At 46.7% G+C, this 12,162-nt stretch overlaps 1 protein-coding gene across 7 annotated transcripts in view; it reads right to left on the bottom strand.

Annotated features, from left to right (window-relative positions):
* PIKFYVE (phosphoinositide kinase, FYVE-type zinc finger containing) overlaps window positions 1–12,162 on the bottom strand; it is a 241,446-nt gene that overhangs the window by 66,806 nt on the left and 162,478 nt on the right. For 5 of the 7 annotated variants that reach the window (XM_077319274.1, XM_077319275.1, XM_077319278.1 and 2 more), the window contains 4 exons: window positions 11,002–11,102; window positions 9,603–9,674; window positions 2,622–2,793; window positions 1,065–1,243 (listed from right to left, as the gene is read on the bottom strand). In XM_077319274.1, coding sequence (XP_077175389.1) covers window positions 1,065–1,243; window positions 2,622–2,793; window positions 9,603–9,674; window positions 11,002–11,102 — 524 coding nt within the window. Of the gene's footprint in view, window positions 1–344; window positions 497–1,064; window positions 1,244–2,621; window positions 2,794–9,602; window positions 9,675–11,001; window positions 11,103–12,162 lie in introns of those variants that run through there. The other 2 variants (XR_013227979.1, XM_077319279.1) reach the window with 2 other exon arrangements.

Below are 12,162 nucleotides of genomic sequence, written 5' to 3'. Positions count from 1 at the left end.
AGTGGACTTTTTTTGTTGATTTTTTAAAAATCTTCTTTGTATTTCCAGCAGTATGGCCATGTTTACAGCAATCTGTGTTTCTCACAGTGGCATGGGTGTACAATCAGCAGGTAATCAGCAGCAAACAAGATTGTTTGATTTTAAATCTTCAGTGTGAATTACAATAGACCTACAGGAGCCAAAAACATTTTTTTAAGTAGCTCCCAGTCTCCATCAGAATGCTCACTGCTCTTGTTCTGCAATTCCAAAGTTCCAATGAAAAGCAGACTAGAAATGAATGCACACATGCATAAATGAATAAACAAATCTCTGAATCAGATAAAGAGACTGGGCAGGAAACTTACCACGTGAACTCATCCTGGCAGTCTGACTACAGGAGAATAAGACTTGTGTCATGTGGTGATTCCATGGAGTCTGAAGCAGCCCAGTATCCAATCTGTATCCTATTGCTCCAGCAAAGTTTGAAGCCTTCTTTTCCAGCCCAAGATGACACTTTCTATTGGTGGAAGTTTTCTTAGGCTGGCACAGAGTTACCATTTGAATCCTACGTCTGGTGATTACCAATACTGCAAGACTTATTCATTCTCGGAAAGTGACAACATCTTACTGCCGAAGATTACACTGACTACTATTCCAAGCTTTTTGTACTTGTGAACATCTTTGGAATTCTGAGATAGCGTGGTGGAGCCAGCCACAAAACGGCTGCCATAGCATCCTCTCAATCACACAGTGAAGATCCTTTTGCTGTGATAGCAGCTGAAGCCAAAACAGCATTTTTAAAAATCTGCACAGAGTATCAAATTTCCAATAGCAAATGAGAAGATTTGTAAAGCCCTACCTGGCACTATCCACTTCCTAAAAACATTGGGCAGGCATTAGGAAAGCTGGCTGCAGCCATCATGGACCCATGGGTACCATCTTGGGGAACCCTGAGCTAGACAGTGCCCCCTGTACATCCAACCTCATCAACCATTCTAACCTTGTCATTTAGGTCTGTGGTACTTTCCAGAGAAACATACCCTCCCTCCTTAGGGGCTTCAGACCCAAACAAAAGCCAGTATTACCTGAAAGAGGCCACCATCTGATTGTACGAAAAATACTGGTGATAGTCATGGTGTATGGAGTGGCCACAGGGCTCAGCATTGGCTCTGCGGGAGTACTGGTGCCCATAGAAACGCAGCTCGAGGTATTTAGCAAATGACATTGACCACGAGTCATTGGAAAGCGGGACAACTGGTGTTACCTGTAGAAGGTAAAACTGAATCAATCACACACAAAAAATCCACTGAAGTCCCTAACCATACCCAAGGCAACAGCGCACCTCCCTATTGGCCACTTGGCCCGTCTCCCGAATGCCGCGCTGAGAACTCTCCTGTCCTCCTGAGCTGCCATCCTAGCTGGATGGCTGCCAGGGAGGAGGTTTGCCCGACGCCGCTGGCCTCGGGGAACAGTTTTTCCCCTCCGGCTAGCTACTGCCCTTCCCCAACTGCCCGCTTTCCCCCTCTGAGCGACCTTCGCCGACGCCGACGACAACAGACACCAACCTGGGGAGGTCTGACCCACCTTTGGCCCGGCCACAGCGTGCAGCCACCGCGCTCCCCGCTTCCGCTGACCCCGGCCCTCTTCCCGACCTTCGGGGAAGCTCCCACGCTTCCCGGCCTGTCCGCCAACTTCGCTGCCGCCGCACCCAGCCCGCACGCTGCGACCTTCCCGACGACACCATGAGGTCGCCGCCCAGCCGCTCCGGAACTACTGCCCAGCCGCTCTGGAACCTCGCCACCTGGCCTCTACATTGCCGCGCATGGAGGCCCTCCCCTGCCCTGTGGCTCTGGCACCAGCCCAGCGCACATCCCTCACCGGCAGCCTGGGACAAAATGGCCGCCCGACCCACTCCTCACCTCCATCTCGCTGCTGCCGCCGATGGGACACATCCAAAGAGTCTGCCCCACGTGAGTTCCACCCCACTTGCCTGCCCCAGGCCTGCTGCGCCAACAGCCCCGTCCATGGCCGTCTTCCGCCGCCCTCCCCGCCCATATAGAATCCACACAGAGTCGCCCGGCTGGGGGGGGGGGGGGCGGGAGCCCTTCTAGCGTCCATTTTATTTTCATATAAAATGGGCTTTCTTTCTAGTAGTTTTTATATTTTGATTTCAACTTTGTTGTAAAATATGTTGTGCACAGTCCCAAACTTGGATACAAAGTGGGGCAGTTAATCACAGAATCATAGAGCTGGAAGGGGCCATACAGGCCATCTAGTCCAACCCGCTGCTCAAAGCAGGATCAGCCCTAAGCATCCTATGGCATCCAAGAAAAGTGTGTATCCACCCCTTGCTTGAAGACTGCCAGTGAGGGAGAGCTCACCACCTCCTTAGGCAGCCTATTTCACTGCTGAACTACTCTGATAATAAATCGAATGAATGAATGAAGAAACAAATAAGCAAACGAATGAATGAATAAACAAAAGGAGCAAACAAACAAATGTTTATCCAGCAGAACAATCTACAGAGTTTTGAGCAAAATACCTTTCCATCCAAAAATGGGTCCTGTCTCCATTCACTTTTTATACTCTTACTAGCAATGAAGCTTGTAGAACTGGTTCTCTGGATGAGAGTCGATCGTTACCTGCTTGCATATTCTACACCAGGAGTAAGTCAGAATCGTGTGCTGGTAGCCAGGCACTGGAGAGTCCAGTTCCTTCAGTATGATCTGTACACAGCCTTGCCCATGGACGAAGCGACGGATGTGGTGCACCATAGGAGTCTCACAGAACATGCTGGGACACTGGTAAGAAGACCTTGAAACCAAGAAGAAGAATTTTGAGGGGAGCATGTCCCAACCCAGACAGCCTCTTCCATTTGTTCATTCTGGATATAACAACATTGCCTCCCTTTTGTTTCACTTCATGCTATGCCTCTGGAAATCAAAAACCTCTACCATAGGGGTGAGGAAACTGTTGGCTCGCCAGATGTTTATAGACTACAATTACCATGAGCACATGCTGGTAGGGGTCCTGGTATTTATAGTTCATAGACATCTGGAGAGCCAGCAGTTTTGCTACCCCTGCTCTACCACAATAGCAGACATTGCATCCTGCCAACACCTCCCACCTAAATTACTGATTATTTTCATTTTGCTGCTCTTCTCCCTTGTCTTGTGACTGTTTTAGTTCTACCATGCTCCCCTTTTGTAAATTGTACTGATAATGAGATTCTAGTATTCATTTTCTCATAACAATTATGGGTGCTGCACTTCTAAAGTTCATACAAATTTCAAGCTTGTTTTTATTTTATTATTAGCTGACCCAAGCAGAGCCTCTGGGGAGGCAACAAATAAATATTCTAAATTAATGAATCAACATGAAGAGGTAGATAAACTGGAATGGATGTAAAAGGAAAGCAACAAAGAACTGTACTTGGGAGAACAAGGCCTACAAGGAACATCTGAAGGCCCTGGAATGGAGAAGAATGTCAGGAGAGACAACTATGCTCTTCAATAAAGGACTGTCCCATGGAAAATGAAAAGACTAGATCTTATGGGCTTAAGTTACAGAAGACTCTATGACAGCTGAACATTAGGAGAAACTTCCTAAAGAATTTTCAAAGAAGAAGTAGGGTTGTAATGAAATAAAACATCCCTAATGAAAAAAAAAACACTATGGGGAGCGAGTTAACACACACCTCAGACAGAACATCATGCTGAAATCAGAATGTGCTGGGGTAGATCCAGCCATTCTCCATGAGGATTTCCTTCCGTTTAAGGAATCTTCGTCCAATGGAAGAGCCACTGAAGTTGGAAAGTGGCCTGGAGATCTCCCAAAGTCATGGCTGATCTCCAGATGATGGACATCTTCTGATCTTCAAAAAAGGGAGGAAGGATGACCCGGGAAACTACAGACCAGTGAGTAAGACCTCTGACCTCTTGTGATTTTGATGTGATGCCCCTGTTGATACAGTCCAAAATGGCATTTGCCTTTTTTACCGCTGCATCACACTGCCTGCTCATGTTTAGTTTACAATCCACAAGTACCCCAAGGTCGCGTTCACACACAGTGTTACTTAGAAGCGTATCCCCCATCCAGTAGGCATGCTTTTCATTTTTCTGACCCAGATGCAAAAATTTACACTTTATTAAATTGCATCTTGTTCTCATTTGCCCATTTTTCCATTGTGTTCAGATCTCGTTGAACTCTGTCTCTATCTTCCGGAGTATTTGCCAGTCCTCCCACTTTGGTGTTGTCTGCAAACTTGATGAGTAGTCCTTCCACCCCCTCATCTAGATCATTAATAAATATGTTAAAAAGTACCGGACCGAGCACCGAGCCCTGAGGTACCCCGCTACTCACCTCCCTCCAGTCTGATGAAACACCATTGACAACAACTCTTTGAGTGCACTTCTCTAACCAATTTCCTATCCACCTAACTGCCTGAAAATCCAGATTGCAGTCCTTCAATTTATCCGTCAGAACATCATGGGGAACCTTATCAAAAGCTTTACTAAAATCCAAGTAAATGACATGAACCGAATTTTCACGATCCAGCAAACCTGTCACTTAGTCAAAAAAGGAAACCAGGTTGGTCTGACAGGACCTGTTGGAGACAAATCCATGATGACTTCCTTGGATCACCAAATTGTCCTCCAGATGTTTGCAGATCGCTCCCTTTAATATCTGCTCCATTATCTTACCCACAACAGACGTCAGACTCACTGGTCTATAGTTTCCCGGGTCATCCTTCCTCCCTTTTTTGAAGATAGGAATAACGTTTGCTCTCTTCCAGTCCTCCGGGACATCTCCGGTCCTTAAACAGGTCCTGAAGATGATGGACAGTGGTTCAGCAAGTTCTCCGGAAAATTCTCGGGTGCATTTCATTCGGACCAGGGGATTTGAACTCATCCAGTGCAGCTAAATGCCTCTCCACAACCTCTCTGTCCATGCCAACCCGCCACCCAGACACTATCTCTTGGCTACTGCCATCTCTAGATGTGCCTAAACCCTTTGACCTGTGGGAAAAAACAGATGTAAAATAGGCGCTGAGCCTTTCTGCTTTCTCTGCATTCTCCGTTAGAGTTTGTCCATCTGCACCCAACAGTGGGCCTATTGCTTCCTTTACTTTACATTTGCTCCTCACATAACTGAAAAATCTTTTCTTGTTACAATGGGCTTCCCTGGCCAATCTTAGCTCACTCTCAGCTTTGGCCTTTCTGATGATTGATCTACAGTGCCTAGTAACCTGTAGGTACTATTCTTTAGAGCTCTGTCCTTCCCTCCATTTCCCTTTTCTTTCTTAGTTCCTCTTGAAGTTCTCTGTTCATCCAAATAGGCTTCTTAGAGCTCCTGCAGTGTTTTCGTCTTTCTGGGATAGTCATTGATTGAGCATGCAATAGCTCTTGTTTGAGTAGCGCCGACCCTTCACATGCTCCCTTCCCTTCCAGCATTCTCATCCTTGGTATGACACTCATTATGTTTCTGAGTTTATTAAAGTTTGACCTACGAAAATCCAACATCCGCGTCTGGCTACAAGCTTCCTTGGCTCCCCATCTCAAAAGGAATTCTATGAGGACATGGTCACTTCCCCATAGGGTCCTCCTCTCTTTCACCTCATCCACCAACTCTTGCCTGTTGGTCAGTATTAAGTCCAGTATGGCTGAACCTCTTGTGGGTTCATCTACCATTTGATAAATGAAATTGTCAGCCAGGCAGGTCAGAAACTTGCATGACTGAGGAACTCTATGCAGAATTTGTTTCCCAGCACACATCTGGGAAATTGAAGTCACCCATGATGACAAGGTCCTGACACTTGGATATTTTCTCAACCTGCTCACAAAGTGCAGCATCCACATCCTCTCGTTGGTCAGGCGGTCGGTAGCAGACACCAACCACCACACTGTTTGTTTTCCCCTCGCTTATCTTCACCCAGATGCTTTCCACTGTAGAATTGCCTGACAGGTAGGCCCTTTCCTCACATACATTGCCACTCCTCAACCTCTTCGATCTATTCTGTTTTTTCTGAACAGTTCATATCCATGTCACAGTCCCATTGTATACGGCACTGGTCAGACCACACCTGGAATACTAGAATCATAGAATCATAGAGTTGGAAGGAGCCATACAAGCCATCTAGTCCAACCCCCTGCTCAACGCAGGATTAGCCCTAAGCATCCTAAAGCATCCAAGAAAAGTGTGTATCCAACCTTTGCTTGAAGACTGCCAGTGAGGGCGAGCTCACCACCTCCTTAGGCAGCGTATTCCACTGCTGAACTACTCTGACTGTGAAAATTTTTTTCCTGATATCTAGCCTATATCGTTGTACTTGAAGTTTAAACCCATTACTGCGTGTCCTCTCCTCTGCAGCCAACAGAAACAGCATCCTGCCCTCCTCCAAGTGACAATCTTTCAAATACTTAAAGAGGGCTATCATGTCCCCTCTCAACCTCCTTATCTCCAGGCTGAACATTCCCAAGTCCCTCAACCTATCTTCATAGGGCTTGGTCCCTTGGCCCCAGATCATATTCATCGCTCTCCTCTGTACCCTTTCAATTTTATCTACGTCCTTCTTGAAGTGAGGCCTCCAGAACTGCACACAGTACTCCAAGTGTGGTCTGACCAGTGTCGTATACAATGGGACTATGACATCTTGTGATTTTGATGTGATGCCTCTCTTGATACAGCCCAAAATGGCATTCACGTTTTTTACCGCTGCATCACACTGCCTGCTCATGTTTAGTTTACAATCCACAAGTACCCCAAGGTCTCGTTCACACACAGTGTTACCTAGAAGCGTATCCCCCATCCAGTAGGCATGCTTTTCATTTTTCTGACCCAGATGCAGAACTTTACACTTATCTTTATTAAATTGCATTCTCATCTGCCCTTTTTTCCATTGTGTTCAGATCTCGTTGAACTCTGTCTCTATCTTCCAGAGTATTTGCCAGTCCTCCCAATTTGGTGTCATCTGCAAACTTGATGAGTAGTCCCTCCACCCCCTCATCGAGATCATTAATAAATATGTTAAAAAGTACCAGGCCAAGCACCGAGCCCTGAGGTACCCCGCTACTCACCTCTTTCCAGCCTGATGAAACACCATTGACAACAACTCTTTGAGTGCGGTTCTCTAACCAATTCCCTATCCACCTGACTATCTGAAAATCCAGATTGCAGTCCTTCAACTTATCCATCAGAACATCATGGGGAACCTTGTCAAAAGCTTTACTAAAATCCAAGTAAATGACATCAACCGAATTTCCCCGATCCAGCAAACCTGTTACTTGGTCAAAAAAGGAAACCAGGTTGGTCTGGCAGGACCTGTTGGAGACAAATCCATGCTGACTTCCTTGGATCACCAAATTGTCCTCCAGATGTTTGCAGATCGCTCCCTTTAATATCTGCTCCATTATCTATCCCAAAACTGAGGTCAGACTAACTGGTCTGTAGTGTCCCGGGTCATCCTTCCTCCCTTTTTTGAAGATCGGAATAACGTTTGCTCTCTTCCAGTCCTCCGGGACATCTCCAGTCCTTAAAGAGGTTCCGAAGATGATGGACAAGGGCTGTGCAAGTTCTCTGGAAAGTTCTTTGAGTACTCTCGGGTGCATTTCATCCGGACCAGGGGATTTGAACTCATCCAGTGCAGCTAAATGCCTCTCGACAACCTTTCTATCCATGTTAACCTGCCACCCAGACACTATCCTTTGGCTACGGCCATCTCTAGATGTGCCTAAACACTTTGACCTGTGGGGAAAAACAGATGTAAAATAGGCACTAAGCCTTTCTGCTTTCTCTGCATCTTCCGTTAGATTTTGTCCATCCATCGCTTATTTTCACCCAAATGCTTTCCACTGTAGATATGCTCTCCTTCACTAGAATTTCCTGACAGGTAAGCCCTTTCCTCACATACAGTGCCACTCCTCCACCTCTTCGATCTATTATGTTTTTTCTGAACAGTTCATATCCATCCACCATTAAATTCCAGTCATGAGAATCATTCCACCAAGTTTCTGTGATGCCTGCTAGATCATACCTTTCCATCAGCATGAGAAGTTCCAGCTCTTCCTTTTTATTGCCCATGCTTCGGGCATTAGTATAAAGACATCAGAATCCTTTTACTTTTGGTTCCCTATGAGCTGGCCTTGCTGGTTGGGCTGCCTCCGATCGTTTTCCTTCCATACACTCCCTATGTTGATCGTCTCCTTCCCCTAGTGGCTTTAGTTTAAAGCTCTCCTGATAATCTCCCCAGGTTCCTGCCAAACACATTCTTCCCCAGTTTCGATAAGTGCAGTCCCTCAGGTGCTAGTAGGCCTTCCTCAAGAAAGCCTATCCCATGATCCCAGAAACCAAATCTCTCCTGCTGGCACCAACTACGCAGCCAGTGATTCACCTCCATTATCTTCCTCTCCCGACGCATTCCTCTTCCCTTGACAGGCAAGATTGAAGAGAATACCACTTGTGCCCCCATTTGCTTGAGCTTCCTCCCCAGATCTTGATAGTCTTTTTTAATAGGAGCGATGGTATTCAGGGACATGTCATTCGTTCCCAAATGGACCATCACAAATGGGTAGCGATCCGTAGATTAACTACTGTGTGCAGTTCTGGAGGCCTCACTTCAAGAAGGATGTAGATAAAATTGAAAGGGTACAGAGGAGAGCAACGAGGGTGATCTGGGCCCAAGGGACCAAACCCTATGAAGATAGGTTGAGGGACTTGGGAATGTTCAGCCTGGAGAAAAGGAGGTTGAGAGGGGACATGATAGCCCTCTTTAAGTATTTGAAAGGTTGTCACTTGGAGGAGGGCAGGATGCTGTTTCCGTTGGCTGCAGAGGAAAGGACGCGCAGTAATGGGTTTAAACTACAAGTAGAATGATAGAAGAGCCTCTTGTGGCACAGAGTGGTAAGGCAGCTGTCTGAAAGCTCTGCCCATGAGGCTGGAAGTTCGATCCCAGCAGCCGGCTCCAGGTTGGCTCAGCCTTCCATCCTTCCGAGGTCGGTGAAATGAGTACCCAGCTTGCTGGGGGGTAAACGGTAATGACTGGGGAAGGCACTGGCAAACCACCCCATATTGAGTCTGCCATGAAAACGCTAGAGGGCGTCACCCCAAAGGTCAGACATGACCCGGTGCTTGCACAGGGGATACCTTTACCTTTACCTTTAGAATGATATAGGCTAGATATCAGGAAAAAAATTTCCAGTCAGAGTAGTTCAGCAGTGGAATAGGCTGCTTAAGGAGGTGGTGAGCTCCCCCTCACTGGCAGTCTTCAAGCAAAGGTTGGATACACACTTTTCTTGGATGCTTTAGGATGCTTTGGGCTGATCCTGCATTGAGAAGGGGGTTGGACTAGACGGCCTTTATGGCCCCTTCCAACTATGATTCTACATCAGTTCCTCTGGAGAAAATAGCTGCTGTGGAAGGTGGACTATATCCTGCTAGGTCCCTCCCCCAGTCCAAATTCCACTCTTCCCAAATTCCACTCCCAAATCTCCTTGGATTTCCCAACTCCAAGTTGCCAACCCAACTCCTCAGGCTAGAGGAAAACTTCCAGTTTTGCCCAGTGGATCAATAGGATACAAGCAGGATCCATCCCACTGTCAAGAGCTGTTTTTTAAATAGATTCTCACCTGAAGCAATACCTTTCAAGGAACACACCCAAAGTGAGATCATTCTTTCCATAGAATTCCATTGTCACAATCCTGAAATAATGGAGAAGAGAATAACCTTTTTTAATGGTTTGAAATTATATAATGGGCCATTCCAACAGATGCGGCGATTCCACAACTAGGCTAGGGGAAGGCTAGAAGAAGAAGAAGAAGAGTTGGTTCTTATATGCTGCTTTTCCCTACCCGAAGGAGCCTCAAAGCGGCTTACAGTCGCCTTCCCATTCCTCTCCCCACAACAGACACCCTGTGGGGTAGGTGAGGCTGAGAGAGCCCTGATATCACTGCCTGGTCAGAACAGTTTTATCAGTGCCGTGGCGAGCCCAAGGTCACCCAGCTGGTTGCATGTGGGGGAGTGCAGAATCGAACCCGGCATGCCAGATTAGAAGTCCGCACTCCTAACCATTACACTAAACTGGCTCTAGGGGAAACCCTGCTGTGAAAATTCCTCAAACTTTATTCTACTGGATGTCCCATGCTGTGAGTCTACTGACTTACTGCATGTAATCTGCCTTGAATCTCCCATGGAGAAAGTTAGACTACAGGTAATAGAAAATAAAGAAATAAACTGTAGTTCAACCATAGTCCTACTGTAAATTTGCGGCATTCAAACTTCTCAAAACTACAGTTTTTAGACTAAGACAGGCGAGTACCAACCCTTCTTAACTTTCACGATCTGATGAGATTGGGCTATACCATGCTGCCTTCTCTCCCCAAAAAGCCATTATGCAATATTTACAGACTTTGCAGTATTCAAACCCGCAATCTCTAGCTAATGCATGCTGCACTGAGACTCTGCCAGGGGGAAGAGAGGCATGCTACTAATGTAGCCCCTTCCCCTCAAGCATAGGTTGGAAATAGTGAAAGGCAGGCAGATTTTTCTTCTGAGCTTGGAGTTCAGCCCTCCTGCCAATATTAGCTCTGAGAAAACTGTGACGGGCCCTAGGTCCCCCAGCTGGCTGCATGTGGAGAAGCGGGGAATTAAACCCAGCTCGCCAGATTAGAAGCTACCACTACACTCTTAATCACTGGTTGGAGATTTGCCCAACATCTCATGTGTTCTCCTTAAGTAGGAGGACCCTGAAGAAAATGCAAAGGAATAATGTCACTTCCAAAGCCCTCACACATTGATGGCCACCACTTGATGGCACTTTCCACCACCCACTCCTGGAAAGCCTTCTGACCTGAAGTCAGAAGAAAGACAGCAGAGTCTATAACCCAGTCTCTTGCATCTTTCTTATCCAATGCCCAAGATTATACACAGTGTTCACAAACCATGCTGTTCCCATCTAGCCTTTTCATCTGAAGGAAACAGCACATCAGGGAGTTAACCAGGGAAGATGGATAGAGATGAGTTTCCTACCATGGGCTAACGCAGGCACTTGGAGCATTGCTGGACTGGGTTGAAGAGCTGCTGAACAGCACACAGAGCCTCTGGTGGTTCAGAGGGCTGAGGCAGTCCACCTGAGGAGACACAACCAATGGGGAATTAACAAGCCATCCCCAACTGGACACCGTCAGCTATGGCTGACACTCAAAGGAGCTCTTTTCTGCTGTGCAATGTGAGCTTTTAGGACCCCAGTCAGTTTTTAGATTATTTTGCACAATTGTCTGAGTCAAACAGTTTCAGTTGAAGGATAATGCCTGGATAACGTTGCAACAGGCAAGTTACATGGTGGTTGCTGGGTTGCATGAACACGTACAAGATACGTGTGCAATGCACGCCCAGATCATCTCACTCTAATTGGCTCATCCCACTAGCAGACCCTAAAAGGACAGGTATAAGAATCCACCTTTACCCAAAAGGTCATATGTAAAGCCAATCCCCCCCCCCCTTCATAAGACTGTCAAATTCTGGAACATTTGCCTTAAGAACATACGGAACCCTTCCAATCAAACCAATGGTCCATCAAGTCCAGCATCCTGTCTCAAATAGTAGCCAAACAGTTGCCCTTGAGGAGGGCCAACAACAGGGCACGGATCCCATGGTCTTTCTCTGATGTTGCCTCCTGACTCTGTGATCCAGAGGCTTACTGCCTCTGAATGTGGGGTCTCCCTTTAGTTGCTAGGGCTCTTTTTCATGAATCCATGGCCTTAAGGCCAGTAGTTCTCAACACGTATAGAAAGACCAGCTAGAAGCACTTCCCCTCCAGCAGCATGGTGTGCACAAAAAACTGCAATGTTGAATGACAGACACTAGCAGGGTAACATTCAGGTCAGATTCTGGTCACCCAAGTGTATTCCCCTCCCACCTCCTGCTTCTTAGCTGGACAATTTTATGAGAAGTTAATATTCCCTGACCAATTCAAGATGGGCAGATGTGCTACTCTGAAGTAGCAAAATAAACCAGGGGGTTGGTAGCAGCTTTGAGTAGCAGCATAGTGTCATGAATCCCAATTCATGCCTCTTTTTCCTCCTACGTTTCTCCCGGCTTCCAGGCCGGGGTCGTAAATCCTTGATTTGTTCCTGTTTTCCTTTGCATACCAAAGCTGCCCTGTTCTTATTTCTTCCGCCTAGAATGACC

This window comes from Paroedura picta, chromosome 2, assembly GCF_049243985.1.
Source record: "Paroedura picta isolate Pp20150507F chromosome 2, Ppicta_v3.0, whole genome shotgun sequence".
Classification (NCBI taxonomy): Eukaryota; Metazoa; Chordata; class Lepidosauria; order Squamata; family Gekkonidae; genus Paroedura; species Paroedura picta.
Note: the sequence above shows the minus strand (reverse complement) of the source record. Positions and strands in the feature narration are given on the sequence as shown.